At 41.4% G+C, this 23611-nt stretch overlaps 2 protein-coding genes across 2 annotated transcripts in view; one reads left to right on the top strand and one right to left on the bottom strand.

Moving 5' to 3' along the window:
• Window positions 1–36: 36 nt before the first annotated feature.
• LOC108672105 lies at window positions 37–9498 on the bottom strand. The gene is made up of 9 exons (XM_018159728.2): window positions 9438–9498; window positions 6368–7364; window positions 6113–6163; window positions 5431–5754; window positions 5121–5202; window positions 3900–4046; window positions 2595–3119; window positions 2027–2115; window positions 37–1472 (listed from the first exon to the last, which is right to left on the bottom strand). Exons 2-9 carry the CDS (start codon window positions 7353–7355, stop codon window positions 898–900), a joined length of 2781 nt encoding a protein of 926 aa, XP_018015217.1. The 5' UTR covers window positions 7356–7364; window positions 9438–9498; the 3' UTR covers window positions 37–897.
• A 537-nt stretch (window positions 9499–10035) lies between these two features.
• The window catches only part of LOC108672099 (leucine-rich repeat serine/threonine-protein kinase 1), a 58220-nt gene continuing 44644 nt past the window's right edge, over window positions 10036–23611 (top strand). The window contains exons 1-3 of the mRNA XM_047885332.1: window positions 10036–10334; window positions 11024–11212; window positions 11806–11971. Coding sequence (XP_047741288.1) covers window positions 10263–10334; window positions 11024–11212; window positions 11806–11971 — 427 coding nt within the window. The 5' untranslated portion in view covers window positions 10036–10262. The remainder of the gene's footprint in view (window positions 10335–11023; window positions 11213–11805; window positions 11972–23611) is intronic.

Genomic DNA, 23611 nt, shown 5'->3' with positions numbered 1-23611 from the left:
CCATCAGTGACTGACATCGGCAATGAAATATTTACAATTTCACTTATTTTATTAAATCAAAGTGGAATCCAGTTAAATGTGATGATTAAACTAATTTTAATATCTATAATATTATTAATAATGATAATAATAGGTATAATATTTTATAGATTTACAGTTATTCACGAAGAAAACTCCTCAGTTATAACTACGGATCACCTAGACGCAATGGCAATTTCTGCCATACTAAATTACTAATTCAGATTCGATCGTGAAATTCGTAAGTTAAATTGATGCTTTAGAATCTAAAGGATTAATTAACAGACGTGAAATGAGAATTCTACGATTATAGTAACATTAACTATGGGGTAGACATAGTTGAAAATTAGCTCCCTGTTGCGGATTCAACGAAAAGGGAAGAAAATAAGCGACTATATTTAGCGGAACAGTAAGTTTGATCGCCGTCACGTGCTCCCTGGCGTCGTTCAGCGGGTCATCGGAGGGCTGGCTGACAACAATGTAAAACCACAGCAAGGCTATGATAGCTAAACCACAGCAAGGCTATGATAGCTAAACCACACCCAGGGTAGTTAAACAAGCCAATGCAGTATCTGACTATGAATAATGGTAAAGACAAAGGCAGGTTATCAGCAAATTGAAATCAAATATGGTTTTCAACATTGCACAACCCAACACTGACTGATGTAAATATGACATAACTTGCAAGTTTTTTAACCAAAAAAACGCAGTCAACATAACCGATCTAGAAACAAAGACTAACTAAAATATATGAAGGCAATCATCATGCGTCGTTTGGAAGTAACATCCAAATGGAGACAGGCAATGTGTTTTTATGATCGTCTTAGGGCTCATATCATGTCAATAAGCAAAGAGTTTCTATCACAGCGGCCAATGGATCTAAACTTCCGGCACGATCTCGTGTTTCATGATGTAGTTCTGTAAGACACTGGACACTGTGAGCCCAGTCAGAGAATTCTTCTTAGTGTACTGACGCGGTCTGGCTCTCTTGAAGCGACTTTTGTAAGTTTTCTGTACAAGTTCGTTCATGAGCGCTGAATTCTCGAATATCGAAGGATCTTTCCTAGCTAGAGCTTTGTATTTGAAGAGACTAGCTTTACAGGGCAACTTAAAGAGCGTTTGAAGAACGTCCCAGACTTTCACACTACAGCGGGATATCAGAATGGGAATTTTTGCAGAGCGGGTGTCCCAGTGCGGTTTAGTGTAGTGACTTTGTTGATGGTTCATAAATCCATAGGTGCACGGGTCTAGCTTGCGCTTGCAAGCATCAAATGCATCTTTAGGAGTAAGGAAGTGACGCAGCGGCATCTGTTCCTCCATTTCCACGTTCTTGCTCACACGGAAGATTGCGCTGCGCAGGCGCATATGCTCCGTGTTCAGAAGGTTCAGTTGAGCGCGTAGTTGTGATACTTCAGCGTCCAGATCTGCGAGCTGCGCCATGTCCACTTTTTTCTCTGTAAATTGAAATTTCGTAGCATTACATCACTGAAAAAAATATAACTCAGTACTCACTGCAGTGAGTGACGGTCACGGAGGGCTCATTTTCTCGTCGACGAAAACGTGAAGTCACGGACGGACAGACAGACAGAATGACGGACGGACGGACGGACATGACGAGTACAATAGGGCATTTTTTCCATAAATGAGAAAATGCGCTAAAAAGGACAGATAAAAGAGAAGTGAACGCCCTGAGGATATAAAAAATAACGTGAACAAAGTTGCATGAAGGCAACCATAATTTTATGATCAAGTTCATTTGATGGAGCTGGACGAAACATCTCAAAACATGCAAAAGAACATGACACTACGAGAACGCATTTCCCGCCATGGAAAAAAGTGAAATTTTTTACTCGAAAATTGATACCCTGACATCGCAATGCTACGATGCGTCTCTAATGAATAACATAGAATTAGGTTTTAAAAAAATTCTCAAACTATTTCTGCGGTGCATTTCAGGAAGAAATGCTCAATCAGACTGCACAAGTTTCAATAATTCAAATATATTCACCTGACTCATCGCGCAGTGGGTAAATTGATCGAGGCTTTCGTTGTTTTGGGCCAGAATTTCGGGGTGTAATCCTACGTCGAACCCTGGCACTGATAACGGAACAAATGCTTTAGTTCTTATCAGCTTTTAATTAGGATAAATTTCTTCAAGGCACTTGTTACCTATTCATACAGAAGATTTGTACTGACAAGCAGTCGTGACTAAGATTGATTGGCAGAATATTTCCTTGTCAAAAAAATATTAGATACTCGGATAGATAAAATATTTTATTATCAGTATGCAGCGAAACAGGATTTCGGTACGACTGCATGAAAACGTATGGAAACAATGCACAAATTATAAGTAAATGGAAAATAGTACTAGCAACTACAAAATGGAATCAGGGTTTATATTGATTGACAACTGAGATGGATACTAGGAACAAACAAGGAACGTATTATGTTTACCAAAAAAATGGATTGATAGTCGAGATCAAAATCTTCAGAGAAGAACGAGAGCAACAGATTCGACTGTCTAAAAGGCAGCTGATGAGTTACAGAGAATCACAAGGTGTTCGTTCAAAACTTACTCAGTTCGTTTCCTCTTGACTGTCAGGGACACTTGTTCGTCACAGAATCTTTTGATGGCCTTCTTTAGAAGCGCCGGGTCTTCAAAATCATTGTCGAGTTCACTCATCTCATCCTCAGTAGGATTGTTCCAACGTCGTTCGATTTTTAGTACTTGAGAGCCTCCACCTGGCAGTTGAACGATAGACTCATCATCTTCATCCGCAGCTTCATCACCCAGATAATTATTGCTGCAGTCGGGGACTTCAGAACTCAAGTGCGAGACCACGCGCCTTCTCTTATGTACACTCAGAGGGGACTCGCGGCAGGAAGCCTCCATAGCTAAAATCTTCATTCTTTCTAACCATCGCCTTCGCTTTTGAAGATACCGCGCCTCTTCTGCTGACTGCCAAGGCCTGCTTGCCACCTCCATGCAGTCGTCGTGGTCACATCGGAGGTCGGAAGGAGAAGGTCTCCATGAGACATAACGGCAGGGGTAGCTCAGCCGGCCGTGCCTGAATATTGTAGGCACGGCGTTTGGGATGAGTCTGGTGAATATAATAGATTTGGAATAGACGAGCTGTAGTAGTTTTAATATTAGGTAAATTAAAATTGTACATAAGTGAAATGTTTTTTCGAAATAGCAATTTTAAGCCACGAGCACTATTGTTGGGAGCATCTGAGGTAAATTGTTGATAGGAGCATCACTTGACGGCTCGAATTGCAATTCACCAAGAATTTAAAACCAAAGAAAATGACACAAAAGTTGACAATATCTTCATAAAACATTGAATACTTGACGGATGCCTAACAGTCTTATGGGTTAAATGTCACCCTTCACTGACACATCGGTCCGTAAGGTCCTTCGAAGACATTGCTGTACTTACTAGATGCTACGAGTGCTAATGTGACAGGGAACTGCACGCCACAAGTAAGCTTAAGGCTCTGATTGAGAACAGCGAGGCTTCGAACAGGCCCGGCTTTTCCCTATGAGTTTCTCCACAAATTAGGCTGGACTTTACTCCACTCGTAAATGAGATGGCGATATTAATTTTTCCATGCTTACCCAGCCTATCATTTGCAAACGGTGGACAGTAACAAAAAATATGTAAACTTTTTATTAAAAGTTTCCAACTGATAAATTATCAGTTGGAAACTCTTTGGGTTCAAAAATAATAAGATATAAATAAATAAGAGATAAGCCCTAATATTGCTTGTCTCTTTCAAACTTCATAAGTTACATCGGTAACTTAGATTTCCCTGTAAAATAACATCCAAAAATACATAGGATTAGTTCGGTATGTCCAGCACACTAAAAGCATGTTTACTTGAGCCTGGCCCGTCTGGTGATGTAACAGTTGGGTTGGAAGTGTTTACAGCACAGATGCAGGGCTTCGTGGCAGTAGCTGTAGCCGTCTCTGTGACACAGCTCAAGCAGGCTCGGATCATCCATGTTCTCCAACCACGCGCGGCACCTGCGATATCAAACCATTTGATTTTATGGTTTGATTGATCAAACCAAATTGCGATTCGCAATTTAGATAGATATTCCAGAACCGGTAAGAGGGTGGCTCAGCGAGGCATGAACTGCATGAAACTCTATGAAGAGGACAAGGCTGTGAAACAAATCACACTGATGGTCGTTATCTCCCCTCTGAGTCTCTTTTTACTTTACCACATTTCTGTCACTGAGGTAACAGGCCGTATTATGGTGGTTAATTGCCAGGACCGGCCGTAGCTTATAGGCTCTGGCCGACCGCCGGCCGTCTATGGAGGAAGAAAATAATGGAGTAAAATAAGCGATATACAAGTGAGATTTCGTTCTCAGTTGTCGAAAGGAAGCAGCAGTTGAGGCAAAGGAAACAGCAGGTGGTGCAGACCACTTGCCTCCACCCGCGGCCCGCCCCATAAATCAGTCCCCAGCCGACATTTAAGGGGCTCAGGTAGGTTGTCTACGCATGCCTTGATACGCTGCCCTTTAAAGAAACGATTGTTGAAAGGAAGTTGCACTCCGTACTTGGAATAGATTATTTTTTAACCCAAATATCCATGACCAAGAATACCAGAATAAAAATTATTATACGACTGCTGTACTGAAAAAATGCATAAAGAACACACACCACATAAGCAGCATATTTCCAATGCGAGTAATTTAGCAACAAATTTATACATTCTTTGTTATAAGAAACCATAGGAATTAAATGGCTTGAGCAGCAAAAAAAATGTATATGTTGGTCCTTTACGATAGTGGAGTTACGTGGTCTCGACTTAGCGAAGAAACACTTAGGAATCTGACTAGCAGGTCACGGTGCTCACGGCTCCTTGGGAAGTGGAAAAAATGAATGCTTTCCTGACAGTACAAGCTTTCTGTAAATCGCTTAAACATATGAAAAACTCTCATTCAGTAACGTTACAGCAACATTTCATCAAATTTTCCACACATCATCTAAAACGAAAATCTACCGTCATACGATATTTATGACAAACATAGTTTCAAGATAAAATCATTGGTGTGAATGGAAGAACGTAATTCTTTGCTATTCACTCACAAGTCTTCGTTGACTGGAAATGGGAACAGCACTGTGTCTTTGTCAGGCCGGCACTCGGCAACAACGCACCTTCTCATCCCACCTATAAACAGTGGAAAAATCACAGCTTCATGTATGACATGAATTTAAATAATTGTAATTCATTCAAAGTTAGAAATGAAAAAAATAGAACAACTATTCCTAGAATAAAACATGCTGCAATCAAAGGACACCACTTTCCATATTTGAAGCAAGTAAATGAGATAAATAACCACTGTTTCATGGAGGTATAATATTGGTATCACTCAGTTAGGTCATAAATTGATCTTACCCTTTGCAGCAAACAATTCTTCCTGATGTGGTTTAATATCACCAACTGAGGTGGAGGGCTCAGACTTGATGAAGTAGATTTGTTGATCAATGAACTCTGGTCTACGTAAGTCTACAGAACTGAGTTTAGCCAGATTATTTGACTGTAGAGCAATTATGCGTTTAATGCTGATGCTCTGATCTTCAGTAGCAAGTCTGCCAATACTCTCAAGATGCTTCACGGCAGCTTTGCAGCACTGGGCGGACTTTAGACCTAGATTATTCTCGACACAAAACTCCAGAGTGAATGAAGATGATTGTAGAGGAATCAACGAAACTACAGCCACTGCACAGTGGAGTTAACACAAATAAGTTAGAAGCATATTATAAAACTGTTATAACACTTAAACAGCCAAGTTGACTTAAATGGGTTTATCTAAAAAAAATTCACTTCTTTATGAAAGTAGGTTGGGAACTTAACAACTTAAAAACCAGTAATTGAATTTCAAAATGTGAGCAATAAAATTTATGAATAAAAAGCATAACTAAGATGATAATCTGCAGTAAATTCAACCTAGAATATACATTTTCAAGAAGAGGGTATTAAAATATATAAAAGCATTGACAGTTTGTAGCAATAAAACATTTAATTCAGAGTTCATTACTGCATTATACTCAAATAGGATAATGGATTAATAGATTACCTTTAGGAAGAATACTTCCCACCAACTCTTCTCCACTCCCAAAGTCATCAACTGTGGAAGACAGGATATAATAAAGTTTACAAAAATTACTGCACATTTAATGCTTCATTTTCATTTGAGTATTCACTGTATCATTTACATGGTTATCAAGATTGAAGAAACTACTACTAAAAAAACTTGAAGTTAAATTTTGTTTCACAGACTAATAGTGAGCTGCATGATTCAAGAGTGAGAAAAATAATTATTGAAACTTACTACAGAAGACAGGAATGCTGTGAACAGCTTGTAAATTGTGTGTGTCATCACCCAAAAATCTTCTTCGTGCTGTAACAGAATATTCCTCTTGAATATTATCTTGTGAATGAAATTCAGCTGTTCTGTCCTTTCTAGAAGCCACTGAAGATGTATTTTGATGAGGTTTTTGAGATTTTTTACTAATGGTTGATATGAGAGAAGAGTTTTCTGCTTGAGCTCCTTGAGGTATTTTATCAGTTTTCACAGATGGGTTGGTTAGAAAACGAGAGGGCATGGCAGTTTTTTTAATCAGCTTGTTATCAGAACATTCTATGAACTGATCATCATCAAAATGGTTCTCACAAAGTAAGAAGTTGTTTGGAACTGATCCATTAACACCAAGATGATGTACTAAATTTTGCTTGCCAATAAGCTGCAGCCACAAGAGGGCAACCCTTGGAGCTTTAGGGAAAGGAAACAGCAGATGGTCTTTACTTGTGGATGTGCAGCCATCAGCAGAGCAGATAAAGTAACTTGAATGAGGCCCACATTTTTTAGTGGTAATTGCTTTTATCCCAAGTGATATTTTTGGCAGGGAATTAGCAACAAGAGGTTGTAATGTTGATGAGGTGCCAATTATTCCAGAACTAAAATTATCTACTGTTTGGGGATTGCAGGCATCCATTACCAAAACTTCATCTTCAGAATTTCCATTGGTTGACAATGAAATGTCAATGCTGACAGATTTTCTTGCCTGTTGTTCATCTTCACTTCCAGGAGCAGGAAGTTCTTGCTCCACAAAATTGTTCACAACAATTTCTTCATGTTGTAAGTTTAGGTCAGCTGTATTTAAACCTGGATGAGCTTCATAGTCCACACCTTCTGTGTTATCCTCCTGGCTCCTCAACTCAAGCAGAGAATTAGAAACATTGACTGACTGTGTATCAAATCTTAGTCCTTCAGGAGGATGCCAGGAATCTATTCCAGGATTTTTATTTTCAAATGCCATTTCATCACCCTGAAAAAATAATTTATTTTACTAAAAATACATGAAAAATATCTGGTGCCAGAAAATTTTACAAATATTGATACAAAAAAATAAAAAGAGATGACCTGGAACATGGAAGATATAATATGTGAAGAAACTTTTGGCAAGCAATTACCAATTCATAAAAAATTTCAAGAATGCAGTAAGAGATTGTAATATTAGCACCTTACAAATAGCATATGGGATTTTTTTGAAGATGCCATTTGATAGCCCTCGCCAAGAGCTACGTATAAAATGAGCCTAAACTTGTTCGTGAAATGTTTCATGGTAATAAGTTATTAACAAAAAACGCTCAAAACTGTCCCTTTTTACCCCGTTTGACGGTATATATAAGTATAACCATGATCATAGACTAGATTGAAATTTTTCAACTTGTGGCTTGGGCCGGCATAGTGGAAAAGCAGAGAGTTTTTTAGACTCTCCCCCAAGTTCACTATTGAGTCCCTATAAGTTATTAACTATTAAGTACTAGACCATTAAAGTATCATAGATTAGATGCCACTGCTAGCATTATCATACATAAGAAATTGGATGACCTAAATTTTTATTAAACAAGGAAATTTAAAATTGACCGATTCTGAAAAATCTCTCCTGCTCGTATGAGCCTGAGGTAACGTAAGACTAAGTGATCAATTTTTTGTTACATTTGGTTCAAAACTTCAAATCTTATTAGGCATTTGGCACGTTTGTGCACTTTAGACAACAATTAGACAAATATAATTCATCCTTCCCAGCAGGAATTTTACAGCTTTTAAAATGATGGAAAAGCTCTATTTGCATTGCAGTTCGGCCAGTTCCCAACCTTCAAATTCAATGGTAGTTGGTAGATATATTCCACAGCTGACAGTAGAACTTGAACTTGCAGAAGCAAATAAGAGATGCCTAATATTTTGAATGGAATTGTACAATATTGAATCTAATATATCTATATTTTATGGAAATGAGATTAAAATTTAAAAACTTTGATTGACCAATCCAACATCTTTAATAGGGTATCTATTCAAGATCTTGACCCTCAAGGCCATATACTAGTATGGAATATATCTACTTGGCGAGCCGCGACTGAATTTTTCGAGCCGTGGTTTTATGGATTTGCCAGCCGTGAATTCCATATCTCGGCCATGAAAAGCCATTTACGAGGTGCGAATGCGAATTTATTTACAAAGTTTATGCACGTGTTACCCCAAATCTCTAATTTTTCCCTTAATTAGTCAAACGGCAACAATAAAATTTGTCTCTACTGTAAGTTCAGCACGTGTTAATATACAGTCTGACCGCTTTGACATGACCGCAACTATGCGCGATCTTCTTTATTATGATCAAGTTCATATTTTATGTTCTAAATTGCTTTTTATGAAGGAGATTCAGACTCATTCAGTCATTTCAGAGTGGACTCACTGGAGTCTTCAGTCTTGGAGTGAGAGTTAGAGACTGCTTCTGCTAGCCTAGGCCACCCTATACTGTCTTTAGTGTCTTAGCTGTCTGTCACAGTGTCTCACTGTGCTACAGACTCACTGTGGCCGCCAGTGGCCAGCATAGTGGCAAACCAGAGCTTTTTAGAATCAGTTCATTTTGAATTTCCTTATTTACTCAAGATTTAAACCAATTTCTTAAGTATGATAATGCTGGTATCCAGGATACATTACTGGTCTACTTATAGGACTCAAAAATGAACTTGAGGGAGAGTCTAAAAACCTCTCTGCTTTGCCACTATGGCACTGGCCAGTGCCCAGTGCTACACTAAACTCTTAAACAGAAATGAAACTAAAATTTTATGTGTTGCAATCATAACGTAATACATGAATAATTTTGTAGGCTTCAAGTATAAACTTATTAAGCGATATAATCAAGCAAAATTTTAATCACACGATGATAAGTAACTTGCAATACAATAAATATATTTTAGATTGCTGATAGTGATAGGTTCTTCTATTATTTGGTCATTTCTTGGAGGTCTGATACATTGCTCATATATTAATTATCATAATCATGTGATAATTTATAAATATTTGCACCACATCATCATTTCGAATAGTTTTTTACCTGTATAATTCCTGTAGAGTCTAGAGTGGAAGTGGATGATTACACCGATCGACGAACGCACGACCATTTCTGCCTCAACGGATTTTCTTATGTTCCGACTTATAGGAATTCATTGGCAAAATGTCACAGCTATTGAATGACATTAAAACTGCAATTTAACGCTGATTAATTGTTTTTTGAATCTCATATACATTTATTTGAGTCTACGAGTGAAATTATACTAGTTTCCAAATTCCAATAATTTATGACATTTTCTCTGTAGGCTTTGTTAGTTGGAAAGCTAACAAATTGTTGACTGATCTGTGTCTGTGTCGCCTGTCGTTAGAACTACTCTGAACTTTCTAATTCTAATGACTTTTGATGTACCCAACGTTGCAACTATTATTGTTAGTGTTAGATAAACAAAAGTTTGCTAGTGTCTGTATTTATTGAATAATCATTGACCAAATATCATATTAAACGAATAACTGGTAGGGAATAGGGACCTACATAAACTGTCATACTAACACATAACTTGACTTGACACAAGTTAGCAAGTTTAGTTTATTGTTGTAGGTAGGTTTCCATTTTCCAGACTCATTGAGTTATTTGCTTGCAGACTCCAGCAAAGTTTCACCATTTCAGGTTCAGTCTGACAGTCAGATTTGATGGGAGACAGCCATGGCAAAAATATTCTTTCCAAGCTGTGATTAAAGCCATCTTGTTCAATTATTGGTGTTAATCCATAAGATTTCAAATGTCAACAAAATATGTGATTTTGGTGTTTTACTAAAATATTTTCAAAGAAAAGTACACTTTACATTTACCAGTCTTAAATAAAGAAAGATGCCCCTGATGAGCCATATGTCCTTTGAAGAAGATGACAGTGAAGATTTTCCGGGGCGATTATTGCACCAGGTATTCTTCTTATTAATTTTTATTTATTATATATCTATGTATAATTGTATAAATAAGTATATCAATGACTTGAATGAGTACCTAGCCAATTTTAACCTAGGTATTATGAACACTATCATAGTATCAGTATCAATCATAAACTGATAAACATACATGAAAAAATAACATGATACCTACAAGTACACAGCTACATACACAAGATATTGAATAGGATTTGAAGAGCTCAGGAAATTGGAATTTGGAATCAACAATCAACATATTTATGAAAAATCTCTTGTTTTCTACATCTACAAGATCTGCACAATCAACAATTCAAGTTATTCTAATTTTTTTTTGTTACTACGGTATTTTTTAAATTTATAGATGGTACCTATTATCTATCCTAAAAATGCATTATGAGGAGCAAATGAACTGTGTTTCATCACTCTTCTTATGATTTTCAAAGATCATTCAACCTTAATAAATGATGATGTGTAGAAAATATTATTAGGTAAAATATATATGCCAATAGATATGCATATGCTTACTACTACTAGCACTTGAGGGCTATTTGCTATCTGCTGAGTTCTGCTCAGAGAACAAATTTTCCAAATAAGGAAAGCAAGAATTTGTATTATAAATAGCTGTGTCAATATGCTTTTATCTCTGACCATCTCACTAAGCTCATGAATTTCTTTGTAATTGTACAGGCTGCACTTTGGGATAATGCTGAGCTCTTAGAAGATCTGTTGAATGGTCCAGAGTTGGCCCACCTTAACAGCTGTGACCGTTTGGGTCGCACTCCTCTGCATGCCGCTGCCTCCAATGACAACTCCCGCTGCCTGCCTCTACTGCTGCATGCAGGAGCCCTCTGCAATATTCCTGCTGCTGAACACAAAGTATGTTCTATGATTGATTGATGACAGGATTGACTTTATATTGATAAATTATGTATCATTAAATTGATCAAAGGCATCTGTATTCTTTTCAGTTGGGATTTTATCATGAACTTGTGTGTTTACCTAATAATGTTCATGATTCTTTTCACTTAAATATTGAATTGAATTATTTATTATGAATTTTTTTAGAAAGAATATTTTTTTAAGTGGTAGTACAAATCCTCACTTATAGCCAAAAAGCTATTTATCTCTAATACTCCTATAACTGCTTTTGAAAGTAATGTACCTATATAAATGTATATTTTTGTTTGTTATACCTCTATGTAGCCTCATTATTTCTATGTGTACCTCATTGTACTCTATAGTGACTGGATAATAAATGAATATCTGTACTATACCACCAATGATAAATTTTAATTGCATGTAATAAAGGCTTGTTGTTGTACCAACCAAGGCAGGTGCACATGATAAATGGGAGGATTGCACCTAAATATTTTGTCCACATAAGATTTATCTTCCTAAAATATTCATAAGAAAATGTAAGGTTCTTTTTTGCCTATTAAATTATTGTTTTTATGATGTTTTGTGTGCAGACAGTGTTACACGTTGCTGCAGAGACAGGTTACCTGCAGAACGTTGCAGTGCTGCTTCAGTATGGCGCTAACTTGCTCTGCCGAGACATCAACGGCTGCACTGCCTTGGACCTGGCAGAGAAGATGGAGCATGAGCAGTGCTGTGTGCTGCTGAAACGTGCTGCAGGTGAGGCTGTGTGCTGCTGAAGCATGCTGCAGGTGAGGCTGTGTGCTGCTGAAGCATGCTGCAGGTGAGGCTGTGTGCAGCTGAAGCGTGCTGCAGGTGAGGCTGTGTGCTGCTGAAGCGTGCTGCAGGTGAGGCTGTGTGCTGCTGAAGCGTGAAAAGTTTATTGAAATTTTTACGTAACAATTTACACTTCACTTTATCTTAAAGAAGTTGCTCGATGTTTTGCACTGCTGCTCCAGCTATACATTTGATGCTAATTATTGCGCCATGTGTATTTATATGAGGCAATCTCTGCATTTTTGAAGTGAATCATTTGCTTCTATTGAATATGTGTTGCGCGATTTATATGAATAGGTACATCAATGTTAAGGATTTTTCATTTATATGAGAAGTGACAGTGTTTGCATTTTGCGCCCGCGGTTACTTTTTTCAAGCGCCCTTTTCAAGTGTTAATTACTTATTCCTACTTGTTAAGTAGGATAAATCCAACTGAATTTTACTAGAGATGACCAATGTTTACTATCAAGCTACGGCCACTGCTGCCGTAGTGAGGTCATGGCTCATGAGTTACGGCCGTAGTGAGGCGCTGGCTCTTGAGTTACGGCCGTAGTGAGGCGCTGGCTCTTGAGTTACGGCCGTAGTGAGGCGCTGGCTCTTGAGTTACGGCCGTAGTGAGGCGCTGGCTCTTGAGTTACGGCCGTAGTGAGGCGCTGGCTCTTGAGTTACGGCCGTAGTGAGGCGCTGGCTCTTGAGTTACGGCCGTAGTGAGGCGCTGGCTCTTGAGTTACGGCCGTAGTGAGGCGCTGGCTCTTGAGTTACGGCCGTAGTGAGGCGCTGGCTCTTGAGTTACGGCCGTAGTGAGGCGCTGGCTCTTGAGTTACGGCCGTAGTGAGGCGCTGGCTCTTGAGTTACGGCCGTAGTGAGGCGCTGGCTCTTGAGTTACGGCCGTAGTGAGGCGCTGGCTCTTGAGTTACGGCCGTAGTGAGGCGCTGGCTCTTGAGTTACGGCCGTAGTGAGGCGCTGGCTCTTGAGTTACGGCCGTAGTGAGGCGCTGGCTCTTGAGTTACGGCCGTAGTGAGGCGCTGGCTCTTGAGTTACGGCCGTAGTGAGGCGCTGGCTCTTGAGTTACGGCCGTAGTGAGGCGCTGGCTCTTGAGTTACGGCCGTAGTGAGGCGCTGGCTCTTGAGTTACGGCCGTAGTGAGGCGCTGGCTCTTGAGTTACGGCCGTAGTGAGGCGCTGGCTCTTGAGTTACGGCCGTAGTGAGGCGCTGGCTCTTGAGTTACGGCCGTAGTGAGGCGCTGGCTCTTGAGTTACGGCCGTAGTGAGGCGCTGGCTCTTGAGTTACGGCCGTAGTGAGGCGCTGGCTCTTGAGTTACGGCCGTAGTGAGGCGCTGGCTCTTGAGTTACGGCCGTAGTGAGGCGCTGGCTCTTGAGTTACGGCCGTAGTGAGGCGCTGGCTCTTGAGTTACGGCCGTAGTGAGGCGCTGGCTCTTGAGTTACGGCCGTAGTGAGGCGCTGGCTCTTGAGTTACGGCCGTAGTGAGGCGCTGGCTCTTGAGTTACGGCCGTAGTGAGGCGCTGGCTCTTGAGTTACGGCCGTAGTGAGGCGCTGGCTCTTGAGTTACGGCCGTAGTGAGGCGCTGGCTCTTGAGTTACGGCCGTAGTGAGGCGCTGGCTCTTGAGTTACGGCCGTAGTGAGGCGCTGGCTCTTGAGTTACGGCCGTAGTGAGGCGCTGGCTCTTGAGTTACGGCCGTAGTGAGGCGCTGGCTCTTGAGTTACGGCCGTAGTGAGGCGCTGGCTCTTGAGTTACGGCCGTAGTGAGGCGCTGGCTCTTGAGTTACGGCCGTAGTGAGGCGCTGGCTCTTGAGTTACGGCCGTAGTGAGGCGCTGGCTCTTGAGTTACGGCCGTAGTGAGGCGCTGGCTCTTGAGTTACGGCCGTAGTGAGGCGCTGGCTCTTGAGTTACGGNCAGAGGAGGCATGGCTAGCATGTATCAGGCGCAGACGAGGCATGGCTAGCATGTATCAGGCGCAGACGAGGCACAGCTAGCATGTATCAGGCGCAGACGCCGTGTGTGTAAGACAAAAATCAAGTTCACGATTTGCTTGAATACGTTTGTTCTTCAACGTCTGGCGATATTTTTTGACGACAACAACTTTCCAAGACTATTATTTTTATTTTGATGTCGTGTGCTTCACTCGACGCGATGTAATTGCCCCATGTTAGAAAAAGCAGCAGTATTTTCTATTATGAGGTTTCTATTATGTAGCCAATTTACTTTGCATCCTCCCCGCCCCATTAAAAAATATAACTCAGTACTCACTGCAGTGAGTGACAGAGAGCGCATTTTCTCGTCGACGAAAACGTGAAGTCACGGACGGACGGACGGACGGACATGTCGAGCACAATAGGGCATTTTTTTCCATAAATGAGAAAATGCGCTGAAAAGATAGTATTTACTATTGAATGTAAAAAAGAATTAAGATTAATATCACATTACGTTGTTATGTGCCTGTCAACAACAAATGCCACTTTATAGGTACTGTTGGTGGGAGAAGTGCGTGCAGCAAGCGGCGCTTAAGTTAAATGCAGGGAATGTGAAAAAAATCGCGATTAAAATAGTGAATATGGATATTCGCTTCATATATTAGCCTTTTAACTTAACGCTTATTTGCAGAATATTAAAGTTCTTAATCTAGATATTTTACACTTGAATTAACTTGATATTAGCCCGATTCAAATCTGCCAAATCCTCGAAGGCAATCAATTCTACGATATTTTAACAAAAACCGCCATGCTCCGTGCTCATATTCACTGCGAACTTAGTCAAAATCACCTGAAAAATATTTAACACGAAACTGGGAAAACTTTTATTAAATTCGCCCAAGTTTTGTGTGCAATGTAACCGTTCCTGTCGGCTTAGGGTGGAGCTCTAGCGTGCGGCCAAAAAGGGCTCCCGCATTAGATTAATTATTTCTATTCGAAGAATTTCTTGTTTCTGGGCACCGTGGTTCTTTCTGCATCACGCGATATGCCGGCTGCTTCGTAAACGTTTAATTTTAATTCCCTTCAAAGTGTTGGTGAATTTGCCATTAAAGTAACTCAATTTTTTTCTTGAGAGTTAAAACTGTGTCATACTGATATCTGGTCGATAATTTGAGGTAAAATAGTAATTTTCGGGTGTTAAGGATGTCATGGCAGACGCTTTTTACCCCCCTTGCGTGACCAGACATCCTCGCGTGTATGCTTTGGATGAGCCGCCAGGAGTCAACTCTTTGTGTGCCCTCATGAACTACTCATGCTGAGGACAATATAATTTAATTCTATGAGTAAATTTTGCAAGCAAGCAGCTTGTAGCAGAAATGTCACAATATACATAAGTCGTTTCCGAACCGTCCATCTCTTCTCAGCTCGAATCATTCATCGGGTTTCGATTGGTCAGAATTTGCCATTTTAAGTAGTCTGCTAACTCTCCTTCAACGACGTATTTATTCGAATTTCCTTGGAATTTTCCAAATGAACAATTTTGTGGCTCTCGAGGGGAACCTTTTAATCAGAGACGGTTTGGAAGTGCTAACGAAAGGCCGGTCTTGTTACCAGTGTAATTGTTATCTTGAGTCTCTATGAGCTGATCTTTATTGCTGCGTCTGTTGATATGCTTGACTTTGGCAGTCAAGTTTAGACTGCGACAGTTCACATTTGACTCAGGCTGCCAAGTGTAGAATATGACACTTTACATTTGACTGTGGCAGTCTCTCATGAACTATGGTAGTTGAATAGTCAAACCAAAATGGCTTCTCATTTTGCGCAAAGAAACATATCAATGCAGTTTCAGCATGATTTGGTGAATATCGCTTCATTTCTATTCTTCTGACTCCAATTGTTGTGGGAGGTCTTGCAACATATAGCGGTTGAAATATCATGTAGAAGAAAAATTCTGTATAACGGGAAATACTAAATAGCATATCCTGATGACTGATCATCAATGACCTATAAACAGTTCCGACCTCACCAGCGGATCGGTGGGAAAAAAGACGAGTTAATTGCTGCGCCGCTACACCATGTTTCTATGATATTAGAAATTCATATTTCTATATTTCCTCTAATTGTCAACCACATCTTGATAGCCTGCGTGTTTGTTCCACATCGTCTTGTCTGTTGTGCTGGTTCTGCGAAGATGAACAAATATCTTTTTATATTGTCACTAAACCGATCATTTCCGCAGAGTTCTTGCCATAATTCGATGCCACATTTTAGTATTTCTATGGTAGACGAGCCTGCTTGTCGACCTACGTTAATGGTAGTTACTGTTGAAAACACGTCTGGCTGTGGCCTCAGATTTGCGAGTAAAATGCAGTGTTTGTTGCGCCGTGTAACGTCGTGCTCAGTGTTTGTTGCGCCGTGTAACTTCGTGCTCAGTGTTTGTTGAGCCCTGTAACACAGGGCTCAGTGTTTGTGCTAAAAAAGTGCCAAACGGCCATCGCCCAACCGCCGCTGTACAGAGCGGACGGAAGTGCCATCCCAGTGAAAATTTACAGACGCGGCAGCTTCTGAGTTGGACTACCAGAAGCTAGGGCGACTCTAAATTTTGTTAGGGTCGTTGTCGGGTCTTTGGATGCAGGTAGCCGTTCTTTTATTGGCCCTCTAGCGCATCTCGTGATGTCAACTGAATAAAAAAGTGCCAAACGGCCATCGCCCAACCGCCGCTAAACAGAGCGGACGGAAGTGCCTCCCCAGTGAAAATTTACAGACGCGGCAGCTTCTGAGTTGGAGTACCAGAAGCTAGGACGACTCTAAGTTTTGTTAGGCCACGTCCTCCAGAAATGATGTGGCCCTTCCAGAGTGCCAAGCACAGCGCCCCCCTCAAGTACGACATCATCCTGCGCCTCATACACGATCCTTGTAAGTGAGGGTAGTGCCTGGGGTGAGGGTAGTGCCTGGAGTGAGGGTAGTGCCTGGAGTGAGGGTAGTGCCTGGAGTGAGGGTAGTGCCTAGAGTGAGGGTAGTGCAGATCAGGTTTGCAGGTAAACTGCAGCGGCGACGAAAGCATGAAAAAATTCATCTGGAAATGAATGAATTAGCGATGAATGTGTGGAGAAATGCTTGTAATCAATGAAAAAATGAATAGAAGTGTTGTGTAGAATGAATATGAATGAGTGAGCGTATACAATAAAAATGTTTAGAATTAATATATAAATGAGTGAGCGTATGAAATGAAAGAGTGTAGAATGAGTGTTAAATGCAATGAAATGCATAAATGAAAAAGTATACAATGCATACATAAAGGAGTGAGCGTATGAAATGAAAGAGTATGGAATGCACACATAAACGAGTGAGCGTATGTTTGATATGATTGTGTGAGGCCGAGCAGCCGGCGTTATATGACCGGGGGGCCGGTGTAATGCGACCGTTACACGCGGTCAGTCTCACCGCTCGCTGCAAGTCACGTTTGTTATAACACGTTACACGCAGACGTGTTGTGCTTCGGGTGTTGTAGACCCTGCAACACGCAGACGTGTTGTGTCTCGGGTGTGTTGTAGACCCTGCAACACGCCGACGTGTTGACCCTACAACACGCAGACGTGTTGTGTCTCGGGTGTGTTGTAGACCCTGCAACACGCCGACGTGTTGACCCTACAACACGCAGACGTGTTGTGCCTCGGGTGTGTTGTAGACCCTGCAACACGCCGACGTGTTGACCCTACAACACGCAGACGTGTTGTGTCTCGGGTGTGTTGTAGACCCTGCAACACGCCGACGTGTTGACCCTACAACACGCAGACGTGTTGTGCNGGGTGAGGGTAGTGTCTAGGGTGAGGGTAGTGTCTAGGGTGAGGGTAGTGTCTAGGGTGAGGGTAGTGTCTAGGGTGAGGGTAGTGCAAATCAGGTGTGCAGATAAACCGCAGCTGCGACGAATGCATCCAAAAAATTAATCTGGCAATGAATGAATACAGCTACCAATACAAATCTATGAATACAAAATGAATACAGCTACAGATATAAATCTGAATACAAATGCTTTGTAATGAATGAAAAGTGAATAGAAGTGTCGTGTAGAGTGAATATATAAATGAGTGAGCGTATGAAATGAAAGAGTGTAGAATGCATTTATAAATGAGTGAACGTATGAAATGAAAATGTCTAGAATTAATATATAGTCGAGTAAGGGTATAAAATGATAGAATGTAGAAGGAATATAAATGAGTATAAAATGAAATAAAAAATAAAAATGGCAATGGGCGTATAAAAATGAGAGTGTAGAATGCACATATAAATGAGTGAGCGTATGAAATGAAAGAGTGTAGAATGCACACATAAATGAGTGAGCGTATGAAATGAAAGAGTGTAGAATGCATACATAAATGAGCGTATGAATGATATGATTGCGTGAGGCCGAGCAGCCGGCGTTATATGACCGGGGGGCCGGTGTAATGCGACCGTTACACGCGGTCAGTCTCACCGCTCNGCTGACGTGTTGTGCTTTGGGTGTTGTAGACCCTGCAACACGCCGAGGTGTTGTGTCTCGGGTGTGTTGTAAACCCTGCAACACGCAGACGTGTTGTGCTTTGGGTGTGTTGTAGACCTTGCAACACGCCGAGGTGTTGGGCTTCGGCATTTCGTGTGCCACACAACACACCCGGCATCAGTGCACTCGTTCTGAGCGTCGCTGGGCGTGTTGTCGAACAGGCGTGTCCGTGGGCGTCGCTTCCCTCACTGCCATCGTCGGTGTATACGAGTGTATATACACGTGTGTGCGCACGTGTACACACTGTTGTGTACGACAAGCATGTGTACACGGCGCACATGTATGCGAGTGTATATATACACGCGTGCGCGTACGTGTACGCACTCGTGTACACGAGAAGCATGTGTACGCGGCGCACATGCGTACATGATGTACTCGGCCGGTTAGCGATCGCATCATTGGCCCAGTGGTTACAGTTCAGGGCCCATACTTTCAAAAAAAAACGTAAGAGATCATAAGATCATCAGACAATCATTGACGGCCTTTCTAGCGAAATCCCCCAATAATTGACAAGAAAATCGAGCGTAAGTACTTACGTTCACTTAGCGAGTTTTGAAAGTATGGCCCCTGTGAGTACTACCACGATTGGCGCAGAGAGATGCGGGTTCGATCCCAGCTACCTACGACAGTTTCTGGTCAGAATCGGCAAGGAGGCCCGGGCGGTTAATCACAGCAGAATTGTAGCAGTGAGTTGTGTGTTCGAGACTGCAACAAGCTGCGAATCTTCTGTGATGTTGAGAATCTGCGACAGGGCTACGGCCTACTAAAAGCTAAAACCGCAATTATTATTATTATTGTTATTATTAAAAATGACGAGCGATGCTCTGAACTCCAGAATGGCCGCATCGACCCTAATGTTACCAGGGACGAAGTTGCCCTCTAGTCCCTGAGTTATTCTTACGGCGCTCGCCGCCGCCCGAGCTTATGAGAGCTGATGCCTGCGCCTGCCAGCCGCGACCTCCGGGTCACTGGGTACACCGTCCCGCTGTGCTGTGTACTGCCGTCCCGCTGTGCTGTGTACTGCCGTCCCGCTGTGCTGTGTACTGCCGTCCCNGGTGATGTGTGGTGAGTGTAGGGTGATGTGTGGTGAGTGTAGGGTGATGTGTGGTGAGTGTAGGTGATGTGTGGTGAGTGTAGGGTGATGTGTGGTGAGTGAAGTTGTTTGTAATGTCTGTTTTGGGGGGTTTTGGCACTGTTGCGCTGAGTGGGACAAAAATGGGGGACGAGTGAGCTTAACAGGCGGAGGAGTGTGCTTATTGCTTAATAGAGATGCAAGTGCGCAAAGCTCCGAACCTGCGGGCTAGAGATAGGGCGATTACTGTAGGCAGGGGGGTAGAAACGTAGAATAGTTCGTGGTCAAGTAGCGAGGAGCTGAAGAAGGTGCTGACCCAATTGTTCCTTGTAAATATCAAAACTAAATAAAAAGTGTGCTATTTAAATATCAAATTATCTAAAGTAAATATCAAAAGTGCGCTTTTTTTTATCGCGTGTCATGATTTTTTCTTTCTCGGGAGTTGGGTGAATATGTCGCGCAGACATTATAACACGTTGACTCCGATTGCTTCATCTTGTACAATTATTTTATTTTTTGTACTTTTTTTAAGCAGGGTTGCCAGACGGACATTTTTTCCGGACAAATTCCGTGATTTAGTTTTTCTCAATTACGTTGGCCGGTTAAAATTTATGATAGGGGATCTTCCTAATTAAATTTTAAATGCTGCAAAAAGAAAATAAATGGAATTTTTATAGCGGAACCTACAAATAAACTACTAGTATACATTGAGTTATTGGCCTTTTTTGGCCTTTTTTGTTCTCGGATTTGGCCGATTTTAGGCAACCTGAATTGTGTACCACTACCTCCTGGAGAAATACATTTCGTGGTACGCATATGTTCCAATACGTAGTCAACGTGTTAAGGCTACAGATCTTCTACGGTTAGGTTGGACTTAGGTTGGACTAGTGAGCTGCCCACTGCTATATGCTGCGGCAGCTGAACTGTAAATACTCTGGCACTGTCTCCTGTGAACGCGGTACCACTTCAATGACGGGTCTAATCCTCAGGCCTTCATTTCGTCTTTGTTATTGCTAGGCAGTATATACACTGCAGTCCACTTCTTGATATGTCTTAGTATCCTTGGTATCTGTTTCGGACGTAGCAGTCCCAGGCCACGATGAATCGCCGCCTCTGATGATCGCGCATATCTGCCCTCATTTGGGCCAGCTGATGCACGATGCTGTTGCTTGCTCCTCGGTGTATCTTATTTTCTGTTCCTTATAATCACCGACGTTTCTTCGAGCAATATATAAAAACTCTCATATGATGAGGGTAAAACTTTTAATCACAAAGAACCTCTGCTATGAAGACGGAAAAATTCTGAAATAGTCATATAAGAGAAGTTTACAAGAGCGCAGAGATCGTCTCTTGATCCCAAGACACTTTGGCCGCCTCCTTACGTCAATCTGACCTTTTCCCGATGCCTGCAAAACCCTTTTCTTGTATTCGTTTACTTTGTTTAACTAGAGCCCATTCCCATACCCGGCCATTTATCTTATTGCTGTCTTCCATCATGATCGTTTATTTCAAATCTTTCAATGCGTCGTTACAACCAAACTGCGGGCTAGAGGAAGTGCACTTCAGATATAAAGGAACGCTCTAGATATCAAGGGGTGCTTCAGACTGAGGTACTCTGAGATCTCATGGAGCTTTAGAGATCACTCTAGAGAATATCACAGCCCTCTCTAGAGTATTCTCGATCGACGTATTTGTGCGAAGGCGACGGTCTGTGCATTTATGGAGTGATAATAAGTACGGGGTTTAATAATAATGCACAATTCTAAACTTCTTTTTCTAATTTTATTTATTCACTTTTGTTGTGGCTTCTTTCTCTACCAAAACTGCGGTTTGCGTGTGAGGGATACTGCTAGAAAAACCTGCAGTTATTTAGACGAGCAATTTTGTTTGAAGGTTTCATAATGAATATTTTACGACATTTAAGTTTCGTGGCCAAACAAATTGTGTTGGCCAAATCCCGACTAGCGCTTGCTGTTATTTTTATTGAAAAGTCATTCGTTCTTACAACAAGCAAATGCGTCCGATATCATGTATGCATCAAATTAACTCAAATCATTCAATGCGCCTTGTAACTTGATAATGAATGACTGATACATTCGAAACGTTGTTAAAGAAATAAAAATGTCCATCTGTACCCTGATTTTCGATTTACCAGTGCAAAAGAAAATTATTGTTCGATCTATTGAAAAAAAAAACTAATAAGAAAATTGTAAATAAAACGAATTCTCTGGTCTTCAATGAAACCTGCTTAAATCAAATAACTATAATAATAACAAATTCAAGGCAATAACAAATTCAAGGCAATACGGAGTAGTCGTGAGCTGAGAAAACTATTAACTTACATGACAGCTTAGCAATGAAAGCAAGAAGGGAGAGGAACTGGATGCGGTTGTAATTACAGCGCTATGTGAACCATCGCTCCAGCGGTTGTCTGTTACCGACGACTGCTATGTGTGAATACCAACGGTGTGGAACAGTCCTTATGATGAGTGTCCCAGGGAGGATAAGACACAAGCATGAGACATTCATGCCTGTTGAACTCATCACTTCACACTCCATACATCGCAAAGAACTCGCACACATCATATAGCACTCTACACATCACATAGCACTCTACACATCACATGACACTCTTACATCACATGACACTGTGTACATATCATGTCACGCTGTACATCACACAACACTCTGTACATCACATGACGCTCTACACATCACATATAGCACCTTATACATAACATAGCGCCCTATACATCACATGACAAGGCACAAGAGAAAGAACTGCATATGAGAGTATAGGTCCTAGCGGATGCGGCCAGGTTTCATGCGGCTCTCTATCCAGCAATAAAGGAGCCTCTATTACGGACCAGGAATGTCGCTCCGGCTCTTGCGTAACACAGTTTTGGTAACTGACACGCATCTCACCCTACGCTATTTTGCCTGTAAACAAATTGTTTATTTCTCGTGAAGCAATATTTATCTATGCATCGAAGAACATGACTGTGCTGTATCGTCCATTGTTTCTTTACCTGGTTGATAGCGACATCAATTATTTACATAAAAAACATCGTTTACTATTCCAAATGTTTGCGTGCCCTGCCTTCACCATGTGCATCGTAATATATGCCCTTTGTTTCTTCAATATGCACCTGCATTAGCATTGATTTAGCGATCATTAGTTCTAATTGCAACCGCAATAAATTGTCATGATCGTGTGAACAGTAACGATTAATTCTTGTGTCGTTTCATACTTGGTGAGCGCGCTAATCGAAAAGCTATTTAAAAGTTACAGTTCAAAATAATCAATAAAAGTAGCATCTGGCTCGAAGTTTATTTTTCTAGGATCAAGGTACAAAAAACTGGTTGAGCGTTTCATCATTCAAAATATATTTGCCCAAAGTAACGAAAACTTTCGACTTAGCTTAGTTTTATAGTTCGCGATAACGATGCGAGCCAGTAACCGGACGCTGGTACGAGCGCCTTGTGAGCACGCCAGTAACTGAACGCTGGTGCGAGCGCTCTGTGAGCACGCTAGTAACTGGACGCTGGTGTGAGCGCTCTGTGAGCACGCCAGTAACTGGACGCTGGTGTGAGCGCTCTGTGAGCACGCCAGTAACTGGACGATAGTGCGAGCTCTCCATGAACACATATTTATCCGCTCACCATCACTCAAATTAGATCATTTACAAATGGTAATACTATGGAACTGTAGAAGATTATTTTTGTTACGAGATTTTAGTCCATTTGTAATCGAGTTTAAATTGTCTCGTGGTGGTGCACGCGTGCACCACTGACCCTGCACCTGTCGCAGCGCCGAGAACCGCATTCCGCTTTCCCTCGTCCACCAGTTGGAGGTTGCCTGCTGCCGCGGCGCCCATTAACGCTCCTTTCCCTGACCAACTACTCGAATGGACCTAAATTTATTGGCTGGACCAAGAATACCAGTAAAACAAACGAGAATATTGATCATTCTGATAATTCAAATAAGAACTGGTAGCTTGCTCACGGCGCTAGTTAACGAATAAGGCTATATAGAGTTTAC

This window comes from Hyalella azteca, unplaced genomic scaffold (genome assembly GCF_000764305.2).
Source record: "Hyalella azteca isolate HAZT.00-mixed unplaced genomic scaffold, Hazt_2.0.2 contig17652, whole genome shotgun sequence".
Lineage (NCBI taxonomy): Eukaryota > Metazoa > Arthropoda > Malacostraca > Amphipoda > Hyalellidae > Hyalella > Hyalella azteca.
The sequence above is the reverse complement of the archived record's forward strand: the minus strand, read 5'-3'. Positions and strand labels throughout refer to the sequence as shown.

What these genes read in the sequence shown, in the direction of transcription:
- LOC108672105 (XM_018159728.2), bottom strand. Translation starts at nt 7,355, where the DNA reads ATGGCATTTGAAAATAAAAATCCTGGAATAGATTCCTGGCATCCTCCT. An exon ending in GGGAAGTATTCTTCCTAAAG is followed by an intron (nt 5,755 to 6,112) that starts GTAATCTATTAA and finishes TCCACTGTGCAG; the next exon opens with TGGCTGTAGTTTCGTTGATT. An exon ending in TTTCCAGTCAACGAAGACTT is followed by an intron (nt 4,047 to 5,120) that starts GTGAGTGAATAG and finishes TTGATATCGCAG; the next exon opens with GTGCCGCGCGTGGTTGGAGA.